Source organism: Etheostoma spectabile, chromosome 14, assembly GCF_008692095.1.
Source record: "Etheostoma spectabile isolate EspeVRDwgs_2016 chromosome 14, UIUC_Espe_1.0, whole genome shotgun sequence".
Classification (NCBI taxonomy): domain Eukaryota; kingdom Metazoa; phylum Chordata; class Actinopteri; order Perciformes; family Percidae; genus Etheostoma; species Etheostoma spectabile.
The window spans coordinates 18276760-18288496 of record NC_045746.1 but is presented as its reverse complement, the minus strand read 5'-3'; the positions used below and the strand labels follow the sequence as shown (position 1 = coordinate 18288496).

Here is an 11737-nt window from a genome sequence, read left to right as displayed (position 1 = left end):
TATATATATATATATATATATATAATTAGTTTACTTGTGTGTTAGTCACAGAGGTAGAAGAAGATTAAGACAATTATCTGGCTTTTTTTTTAGGCAGGGGGCCAACTTCCCTTGGGTAGATGGCTAAATGAGTGGATGCACAGGTGGTATTATACAGTCATGTACCTGTATATTTGCACCCAAATTAAACCTTTGGAAAAGAGAAACTGTAACGAAACAAAACAAGGTGATGGTTGAGGTGACACAGACCATTTTAAAGGCTTTCTTCTTGGCAGGATGCAGATCGTCTTTCCCTGGTCTTCACAATACTGTAGCTGCATCGCACCATGATTTCAGTCATGCTCACCATAACATCACATGGGAACTGTGTGAGAAAGGAGAATGTGTTGGGGGGAGAGATACAATGTGGGGTGAATCACGGCTGCATATCTCTCCAGGCAGATACAAGACAAACTCATTGACCCTCTGATTTCTACGTACACCAACAGAAACATTTGGATTTGTGGGTGGCTGTGTGGCAGCAAAAATAATACAATTAAATACAAGATGGAAATGAAGTACTGCAATTTGTGGAAGAGAACTAAATTACAATTCAGGATATCTTCTTGGATGTGAAGGCAATCCACAGCTGTTTGGCGATCACTGGTTGTCCCAAGAGAAAAATAATGATGTCAATAAGTGAGATATAAGCGTTTTATCAGTACAGTATTTTCTATACAATTTTATCTTATTCTAAAAAATACATGATAGTATCTTGAAACTAGACATAAAAACAGGTCATGGAACTGAATTACAGAAAAATGACACTTTATTCTTGAATAATTATTAAAAAATAATATCACTGTACTGGTTAAATTCTATGTTTGTTTTGAGAAAGTAAGATTTTTAGGACTTAAAAGAAGTTTATTTTTATGCAAGGAATTATAGCAGATACAACAGTGCATTTGTAATATATTCCAGCATCACAGTAAATGAAATAACGTTTCATATTCCACCATGTGAAAACAAAGTTGAACCTTCAATTATACCTATAATGATGTAATGATACATAATTTAATATTCAACAAGTCCAAGAGTATCAAGCTGCAGCTCGGGTGTTAACAAAGAATGACCTGCAGAATAATCTGCCGAAGGAAAAATAACATTGATTTTCCTAACAGATGTGAGAAAGGTGCAAGGCAGCCAACCAAAACCAACTGTGAATCCATCACGCCCGGATTTTCATAGCAGAGTTTTGGTGTCAAGAGATCTGGCTGTGACACAATTAGGTGTGAAAAAGTACAGACACCAATAATCAGTTTGCCAGCTCAGTTATTTAATGTGTGAAAGTCCTGCAGAAATCCTGCAGCCCACAGGGTGTCAGTATGCACCATAACACAACAACCACCCACTGCCATGGAAAAGCCCTGAAGAGTAATATCACATCATGTGAAAAAGCTTGTGAACAGTAGATGTTAGGTTTCTGATGTGGGATTGTTTTCTCACTGGAGTTATAAATCATGCAGATTAATGTGGGATGACTGTTCTTTAGTTGTTATGAAATAATCACCAGTGAGAGAGGGACCTCTGCGGATGCACGTAAACAGTAAGATGCTATGCATGTTGGCGATGGACAGTCCTATATAGAGTACTTGAAAGCAATACTTGAGTAAAAGTACAAATATCCTACCAGAAAATGACTTTGGCAAAAGTTAAAATCTCCTTTTAGACTATTACTTGAGTAAAAATCTTAAAGTTACTGATATTTAATGTACTTAAGTATCAAAAGTAATTTTTTAAAGTTGTGAGTTGTGACTTAAAGTCTTAATTTATGGGCTAAAAACTGTTTCTGGAACACAGCATTAGAGCAGCGAAGCAAGTGCATTCTGGGATTTGGTGTCTTTCATCCACATGAACCAAACACAAATTTTCTGGCTTTTCTCGGCCTTTAAGGCAGCAATTTCAAAACTAAAAATTCACATTTCTACTACATAAGTTGCCCAACTTAAAATTTTGTTCATCTTTCCAACGGTGAAATATCCCTTTAAGAGTGGGAATAACTAACAATAGTATTCAGTCGACTTCAACTGCATAAAGCGTGGAAGTGTAAGAGTTATGTGATGTATTGTAACTACAGTACTGCTCTATTCAGTCTTCAGTTTCTATTTGTTTTTGCAGAATAAGTATATCCAAAAGCTTACTCTTGAGCCTTGCTTTGAATGGGATATGCAACATGCAAAACCATCGTTATGGTCCTTTAACATAAAATCATGCCCAGTGCAGCTGTAACTACAGAGAAGAACTGTGAAGAAGAGACATACTGTATTGATAACACATCGGGAAATGAAATTTTTTCTGTGATAAAACCTCTCCTGAAAAGAAACACCCTTGACCCTGAGGTATTAGCCAACTATAGACCTATATCTAATCTTCCCTTTCTCTCCAAGATCCTTGAGAAGGTTATCACTAATCAGTGATGTGATTTTCTACATAGCAATAGTCTATTTGGGGACTTCCAGTCAGGATTTAGAAAGCATCATGACACCGAGACGGCACTAGTTAAAATTACTAATGACCTTCTAACTGCTGCTGACAAAGGACTTCTCTCCGTACTTGTTTTACTAGATCTTAGTGCTGCATTCGACACCATTGAGCATACAGTCCAGTTACAGAGACTGGAACATTTAGTTGGCATTGAAGGAATCACACTAAGCTGGTTTAAGTCCTATTTATCTGATCAATCACAGTTTGTTAATGTTAATGATGAATCCTCCAGGGACGCTTAAGTTAGCCATGGCGTTCCACAAGGCTCAGTGTTTGGACCAATTCATTTCACCTTACATATGCTTCCTCTAGGCAATAATTTTAGGAAACACTCAACTAACTTTCACTGTTACGCGGATGACACCCAACTATACCTATTAATCATGCCAGACAAAACCAGTCAGTTAGCTAAATTTCAAATATGCATTAAAGATGGAAAATTGAGGATGACTTATAATTTTCTGATGTTAAACTCATACAAAGCTGAAGTTATCATGCTGGGATCTAAACACCTCCAAACCTCATTATCCAAAGATATAGTTACTCTGTAACTCTCTCTTAGAGTGCCTAACTTATTGGTCAACAAAGTTTGGTTTCAACAAAATGGTTATTACGCCCTGATAATGTGTGTGGGGCAGCGGTTTGTACACTGTCCCATACCAGCAGCCTAAAATCTGTTATTTTATCTGTTTTTATATGTTTTTAACTGCTCTTTAATGTTTAATAACTTGTACTGCACTGTAACTTTTACTATTTTAATCTTTTTACGTAAAGCACTTTGAATTTCCCTGTTGCTAAAATGTGCTATACAAATAAAGCTGCCTTACTTGCTTTGCCTTGCCTTTAACGCCCACTTAAAACAAACCTCAAGAACAGCCTTTTTTCATCTTTGAAACCTTGCCAAAATTAGGAACATCCTGTCTCAAGACCAGGCTAAAAAACTAGTCCATGCATTTTTTTCTTCAAGGCTGGACTATTGTAATTCCTTATGCTTAAATAAGTCCCTTGAGACTCTCCAGCTGATCCAGAATGCTTCAGCGCGTGTTCTGACAAGAACTAAGAAAAGAGATCCTATTTCTCCTGTATCAGCTTCTCTGCATTGGCTTCCTGTAAAATCCAGGATTGAATTTAAAATCCTTCTCCTGACCTGCAAAGCTCTAAATGATCAAGTATATGGTCATAGTACCTTATTGTCCCACTAGAGCACTGCACTCCCAGAATGCAGTTACTTGTGATTCCTAGAATCTTAAAAGTAGTGTATGGGGAATAGTATGGGTAAAGGGAGTAGGGGAATGGGAGCTGTAATAGTTTTAGACTACCGGGGGACTTCCTTTGACACACTAAGCTCCTCTCTCTCTTTCCTTTTGTGTGCATCCATGTCCATGAAATCCTAGTTACTAACCTAACTCAGGGGGGTTATTCCCCAGAGTCCTTGTGTTCTTTTTTGCCCAACATGTCTCCTTGGATTAGAAAGGCTCCAAAATCCTGGTTGCAGCTGGTGTGGTCCAGCTACACATCCTGCGATGCCCTGTTAGGTCCTGCTATGCTCTGTGGGGCCTTGCAAAGTCCTGCTACGTCCTGCTGTGCCCTGTAACACCCTGCAGTGCTATGCCATGAACCTCCACAAACTACTATTTCTAGTTACTGTTCCAATATCTTTTACTGTGACTATTATTGCCACAATTCATTACACCCCCAACCGGCCCCGTCAGACACCGCCTGCCAAGAGCCTGGGTCTGTCCGAGGTTTCTTCCTAAAAGGAACTCTTGTTGCTCTTGTGGGAATTACTAGAATTGTTGGGTCCTTGTAAATCATAGTGTGTCCTAGACCTACCCTATTTGTAAAGTGTTTTGAGATAACTCTTGTTATGAATCGAGACTATAAATAAAAATCAAATTGAATTATTTTAATATCTTGATGTAGCTACAGTAAGAAACAGATCATTCAGATGAAAGAGATGAAAGCTTATTTATTGACAAATACACAAAATAGGTCACAAAGCAGAATTATGAGTTGTAGACTAACAATAACCTCCTTGGTAAACATTCCAGCATGGCTTCAGTTACAAGGATTAAGACTCATAAATACATGTAATAAAAATTGGGAACAAAGTGTGTAGGCCCATTCTGTTTGACTATAAGAGCACAAACATATGAGTAGATAAACCATGAACATGAATAAACAGAGCACATGCTAAGAGAATAAATATGAAAATACAAAAACAAAAAAAAGAGTTTATATATGTGTATTGCTGTTCACGGTTGTTAAGTATTCTTTGGATTAGAGACCTTCTCAGTTACTTTCTTTGGGAGAGACGAGCGGCATGTTGCATAGCTTAAAGCTTTGTCAAAACTGAGATGATTTCTTTATTGATAAAAGTCAACTGCAGCCAACAATTTACTCCACAGTTGATCTTTTTTTCAAGTCAGTATGCACAAATGACACAAAAGACTCATTCCTTCCTTCCCATCTAAAAAGTTTTGCTACTGTCGTTATGACTTGACTTTAATTGACAGTAACAAGTTGCCTCAATGACATAAACTACAAGTAATACCACAGGTTTAGTGGGTAAGTGCTTAATGTTGGTTGTGAATACAGAAAATGTATTAGATCATTTTTACTTAATTTGTCCAAACAAATGCTAACCAAATATGATTTAAAGTGAAACTGTGCAACTTTTGAACACATTCCTTCTTTTACTAATAGAAACTCAGGAGAACTAAAACACACCATTCATTTGTTTTGTTGCTAAAGCCTCACTGGGTCTAATGGGGAGCTAATGACAAGGCTCTATTTGTGCTACTGTGATACCATCTTTTAGCATTTAACGTCATCCCATAAAGTTACATCATCTCGCTTTATAACATCTTTAATCTTTTGAAGTTGAACATGTGAAGCCAAACTTGGGCCACGTTTTTGTTTCCAGTCGAAAAGGCACTTCTCTTTTAAATTGTCTCTCTGTAAAGCCAGGTATGCAAGCTGAAGCATTACAGATACTGTATATATACAAATTACATCACTCACAGGCACGGAATCATTTACAAACCGCAGCAAAAAAAGACATTGAAAGCACCATTTGGTCCTTTGAAGCATACTTTGTTGTGGGGTGGCAGGTTTGGTTGCTACATACTCAATTTACACGTCTTCAAAAAAAGTCAGTCCTATGGTTTATTCCTCTGATAATTTCTGTGTAAAGGCATAATATATGAAAAACAAGGCACACGTTGGACCCTGGTCATCTGGACAAAACATTTACATTTGTTCTCATTGCATTTCCCTTTGCTGCTTCCTGCATGCTATAGTCCAAGCATGAAAAGCACAATGTCAAACTCGGTTTGGTGTTTTCCCTTTATTATTTGTTTCCTGTGTCAGTTTAGTTGGTAACGGGAAACTACGCATGGCTGTGGACGGTGATGCTCGACAGGTCGTTCCGGATGATCTCGTTGACTGCAAAGAAAAAGAGAGAAACACTCGGTCAGTATTTGTGACCTCCACATGTAAAGTCACCATGCTGAGTGTGTGCGTGGAGCAAAAAGCTGTATGCAATATCTTCAAAGCCCTTGAAAACCCAGTTTCTCAATTAGCATCTTCTTGCTAGCGATAGGCTCTGACATGTACACAACATGCTCTGCCGATGTCAGAACCGTTTCGCTCACGACCCATTAGAGATATCTCTAGCATATTTCTGATTTTCTCTCTGCGCTTCGCACAGGTTTGAAGTTGGTGGGACTCTATTGGAAAAAGGGGATGCCACATATTTCCATGCACCAATCAGAATTTAGAAACATTTGATTCAAAATCTGACAACAGTTAATGAGTCATTAACTTGTGTTGCCAGGACATTGTCATTTAAAACTGATTAAGTTCCTCAGAGGAGCTTTTGACTGTTAAACTTTCGATTGATCATAGCTGAGGGAGAGGTTTTTCATCAAAACTTGAACTTTGACTGTTGCTTATTTGGTCATGAATATTTAATGTTTACTTAACATCTCAAACTAGTTTTCAGGGGCTTTACGAAATAATAAATTATATTAGATTTGACATGAACACAGCGCTGATGAGAGTTGTGAAAGGTAACCAAAGTGTAAAAACCAAGACAATCAGCCACTGTGGGCTCCTAGTGACCCCTTTCACATAACACAGTTAGTTCTTCCACATAAAAGATATTTCAGTGCAGCTTTAACATTTTTATTTGAAACCACTGTGAACAATTCTCTGAGCTAACCTAACAGAATCACTTTATATCTGAGATCCCCAGACCTTTTTTGTGTTCATCAAGAGAGATGATGCAACCTCCTGCTGTCTCTAAAGGATCCAGGTGCACTTGTTTATGTGTTTTTATCAGGGGGAGGGAGGGGGGGGTCCAAAAGCACAAAAGCAACTGAGCAGGCTTGCTGAAGCTTAACCAAAAAAGAATATATAGATATAAATGTACTGATAACAGAGAAAAGGAAATGAATCACTAATTTTTTATTGGCTTTAACCGTTCTTATCTGTGAACTCATTCATTACTTTGAAGAGATTCTCTACAGATCGTCCCTCTCTAGTCAGCTTGACACTTTTTTCTTCTAATCAGACTCCAGGTTTAGTATCAGGCCCTCTTTCTTTTCTCAGCTCTCACAGAGATGAGAAATGTGAGAGAGGAAGGGGAACACCCCTGGTTGGATCCAGCCCCCGAGAACCCGAGCCAACAGGCCGATGGGAGGAATTCCCTCTGTCTGACTGGACGCTGGATAAGCAGCCTTGGAAACCTGAGATTCCCCTCCACACAATGGAATTACTTTTTTAAACGTTTATTTTCATTCAGGCAGCAGAGCAGCCTTTCCCTTGGTGACCCAGCACTGGCACAGCCGCTTCCTACCAGAAATACCATTCGCTTCCTATCACGAAAAAAGATGACAGGGTGTACGTGCCTCGCAAGTAGTGGAGGAGGCTGCCATGGTAAAAAAAACAAAAACAATACAAATTACGTATTACGATGCCTTAAGGGAGTAAAAAAAAAAAAAAAAACTTTAAATAAACTGAAAGTGTAGGTGCAAAACAACAAATCACCCAGAGCAACATGTTACAATCGTCTAGACACAAAATTAATGTGTTTTGTTGGATGATTGACTGCAGCTATTAATATAGCAACAGGAAGGTCTCTTGAGAGGTTTGATATCTGAGTCCAGCAGCAATCTCACATGACTGTGTCACAGAAACACACGGACACATTGGACCTATTAAGTGGCTACGAAGATTCACAGCAATACGTCTTCGTGAACAACTTGGCAGCGTGGAAGATACTCGCCAAGACGGCAGTGACATTTTTATTTGGGTGCTCTAAATCACTTCCTCTTGATTTAGCAGAGGGCCAAAAAAACCTCATCCTTCATGTTTAATCTGAAAGAGGAACTCTGGGTAGCTCACCTGGTAGAGCGCACGCGCGCCCATATATAGAGGTTTACTCCCCAGCGGCCATGGCTTTAACTCTGACCTGCTGCCCTTTGCTGCATGTCATTCCCCCTATCTCTCCCCTTTCAAGTCTTCGGCTATCCTATAAATATATAGGTCTAAAATGCCCAAAAAATAATCTTAAAAAAAGAAAAGGAAGAAGGAACTCCACCTAAACAACGTGTAACGTCTTCACAGAATGGTGACTTACATGGTGTTGGGTAAAAACTGGGGGTGAGAGGTCAAACGAAAATGTACTATTGGTGGCATTATGGTAAATGTAGAATAAAGTGAATTTGAAGCCTATTAGGGACTTTAAATATTTCAGCCTCTGCTGTTTTAATTCAGGCCGCTCGTTTTAAAAATCTGTGTCTTAAATCACTGGAGAACCCCTTTAAAGGACCAACCCTAGTGGTTTTGTACGTTTTATCTGTCTTACTAGCAATACTACTATTATTTATCATGTGCCACATTTCTGTATTGCTTTTTCTACCATTGGTTCCCATTATTTCTTATCTATTATCAACTGTGACTGAATATTTTTGCACCTCTGCTTCCTTTGTCTATTGTGTAGTAATGATGTTGTGAGCCGGGATTAAAGACTCAATAATGGTGCATTCAAGGACGCTCTTACATTTCAGAGTAGGCTGGCCGACAAAACCCTTTCTAAAGGGGACATGCTTGTGCACATACAGCGTATCTGGAGTGCCTACCAACCCACATACTGTAAAAAAGGCGACCCAATCAGTTTTTGTGGGTCGCCGAGATCAGAAAACATGAGATGCATCGAGCCATTCAGATGTGGCTTACTTTCCAAAGTCACACGCAGGCTTAATAGAATATACCGCTCGCTAATCTAAGTATCTCCAACCATGGCTTGAGAACTACTATAGCATATTTTTCTTACAAGCCAATCAGAGCAGACTGGACCTTTTGGAAGAGATAGACGCTAATACGGTGCTTTCCAGACAGCGGGTGATGATGACAGTCATTCAGACGGACCGTGTGAAAAACCAAATGTGTTTTTTGGAAATTAAAACATGTTAATATGTCCTAGCAGAAACCCAAAATGCAGTACAAGTATGAACCTGAAAGTAAGTATATGTCTCCCTTCAAACAAGAAAAAACTATTACAAAAATTAATTTAGAATTTAGTTTTTTGCCGGACTTAGTTAAAATGGTCTCTGTTCACTGTAGTTGATATGCGCTGATAAAGCGCTATATAAATGTTATGAATTATTATTATTATTATTACAGTATTAAGGCTGCATTGTTATGCAATAATAACAGAACTTTGATCAATAGAGGTGAAAAGTTGATAATAATATGGATAAACAATCTAAAACAAGTTTCAGGCCGTGCAAGCTGATATTGTGTATTGAAACAGACGTCTGTATTTATGTTTTATTGGCAATAGGCTTAAACTGATTTTTGAGACTAGGTTCAGTTTTATCAGGGTCAGTTGTAACTCTGTTGTGGTAACAGTGTGATTAGAATGGCTAATATTTCTGTGTATACAGTGATGCAAGATGCTTTCTAATGTAGCTCATCATCAGGACAGCATGCTGCCACCAGCCATGTGAATGTGAGAATATGACCAATAGCACCAAAAAGACATACTTGAACCAGAAGAAATAAACACTCTAACCTCATCTCCACCCTGCTACAGCGTGTCGTTCCGCTGCCATGTGCGCTCTTCCCGGCCCAGACTGAACTGACTGACCTCCTCTCCTCTATTTGATCTGGCTTTGACCTTCTGCGCATCTGGAGGTGGAAGGATATAATCGTTGAGTTCAAAAACCTCAATGGGACGTTAATTACACCGACTTCTCAACGCGCCGCACATCGAGCCCGGACGCCGGCTGTAAATTTAGGACATCAAGACATTGTCAGACCTCCACATCATGTCATCACCTGTCCAGTAGCTATCAAAATCAAAAGACAGGATTCAGCAGTTTGTTCTGTTATAAAAACAAAGAAAGGCCAGGCAGTAAAACTCTATCTTTTGCCCCACTGAGGACACACCATTTACTGTTGATGTGTCCGTTGCCATGGCCCACTTTTCATTGCGGCGTCACATTTGATGTGGAGGATCTAATTGAAGAAAAGTCAATCTATTGATCTCTAAGTGTGTTTGCAACAAAGTCCTAAAAATAGGCTTAGCACCAGTGTGACATCTGTGTCATGTGTTCTCCGGTCACATCGATTCGCTCAAGAGACAGTCGAGGGACAGAGATGCTTCAAACAAGCGGACATCAGTAAACACCGCGAGTGGGATGATCAACTCTGGGTTCTCTGTTTTTTAATTAACTTTTACAGGATACATGATCTTAACCCTTGTGTGGTCTTCCCGTTAACCATGAACTTGTCCTTCCAGGTCAAAATTGAAAATGAACATTTTTGTTGTGCTTTTCTGGTGTTTTTGTCACTTTTTCTGATTTGTCACTTTTTCCATACTTTTTTAAAAACCTGATGTTTATATATGTATATATGTTTAATAATAGGTTTTACACTTATTCTTGGAATTCATGGTCAACAAACATCATTTATATCAAATTATACATGAGGTTTTAGTTAAATAAGACTGTTGGCAGAAATGTTGAATTATTTTGACTAATAAGATCACAGATGGGTTTATGTCAAAGGTTAGTCCGGATACTGTTTTGAAACCATAAAAAAAACACCCAAAAATTTCAATGAAAGTAATCATTAATTTTACTTGCAGAATATTGTATGGAATTATCCAAGTTATTTTGGGGCAATTTGGTTGAAAGAAATCCATATTTTGGATATAAAACACTTTGAAACGGGTCAATTTGATCCGAGAACACCGCAAGGGTTAAATGAGAAGGTACTCAGTCACTGTAGGGATCACTATTATACACAAATTTAAATAATAATATTGAAGACAACATAAGTAATACAGGTGAAAAACAATCTCAATTCAAGGTCCATTTAGTAGCTATTCTGCAAGTTTCTATCATGACCTTCATCAGAGGATGAAGTTTGCTTAGTTGTTCGGTTCAAATGATCATGCTTTCTTAGGACTTCTGCTTCATGTTGAAGATCAAAGTTCATTAGTGATATGACTGTAATATGATTGAAAGCTCCAGAACAGCTACTAAATGGACCTTGTGGTCATATTGTTTCTTCCACTTCCATTGCTAAGGTCAACAATGAACCTCAGACTACTACAGCTGAGAACAAGAAGTATAGGAAAGTGTTTCTCATTAAACAATATAGGCTACATGGAATATGCACTATATAATACATACAAACTTGCGGTTATTCATATAACAGTAATAATCTGTGCTCATAATGAAATCATGCATGTAATATAGTGTCCCCAAAACACCTCTGATTAAGTGCCATGCTAATAATTTAACACAAGCCACTGCACACTCTCACACTTTACAGTTGTTCAAGACCAAGGAAGGTGCAGTTTGATATGAAGTAATCCAGGAACTGGTTTCCTGTCCCATGGAGGTCCACAGCAGCTGGAGCTGACTGATACAGCCCGGCTGTCCAACCAGGAAACCCCTGACAAACGAGGAACTCCCAAACAATTAGCAGGACAGCACTGTTTGCCTCATTAAGGGCCGAAACGCGTCAACATGATCCGGCCTGTAATAACACAATACTGCAGTGGAAGCGATCAGGCGGCGAGATATTCAACAGTCTCTCTGATCCCTGTGGATAAATCAGCTGAGGGGCCAGAGCTGAGACAATGAGAGAAAAAGGCTTGGGGAGGGGGGGGGGAGACAGAAACTCCCCCAAACCC

The 11737-nt window shown here is 38.8% G+C and overlaps 1 protein-coding gene across 2 annotated transcripts in view; it reads right to left on the bottom strand.

The window, feature by feature from the left end:
- Positions 1-4466: 4466 nt before the first annotated feature.
- nfatc1 (nuclear factor of activated T cells 1) overlaps positions 4467-11737 on the bottom strand; it is a 39871-nt gene continuing 32600 nt past the window's right edge. The window contains exons 10-11 of one of the 2 annotated variants that reach the window (XM_032535731.1): positions 9605-9720; positions 4467-5970 (exon numbers count right to left, since the gene is read on the bottom strand). In XM_032535731.1, the coding sequence (XP_032391622.1) occupies positions 9620-9720 (101 nt within the window). In that variant the 3' untranslated portion in view covers positions 4467-5970; positions 9605-9619. The remainder of the gene's footprint in view (positions 5971-9604; positions 9721-11737) is intronic. The other variant, XM_032535732.1, reaches the window with a different exon arrangement.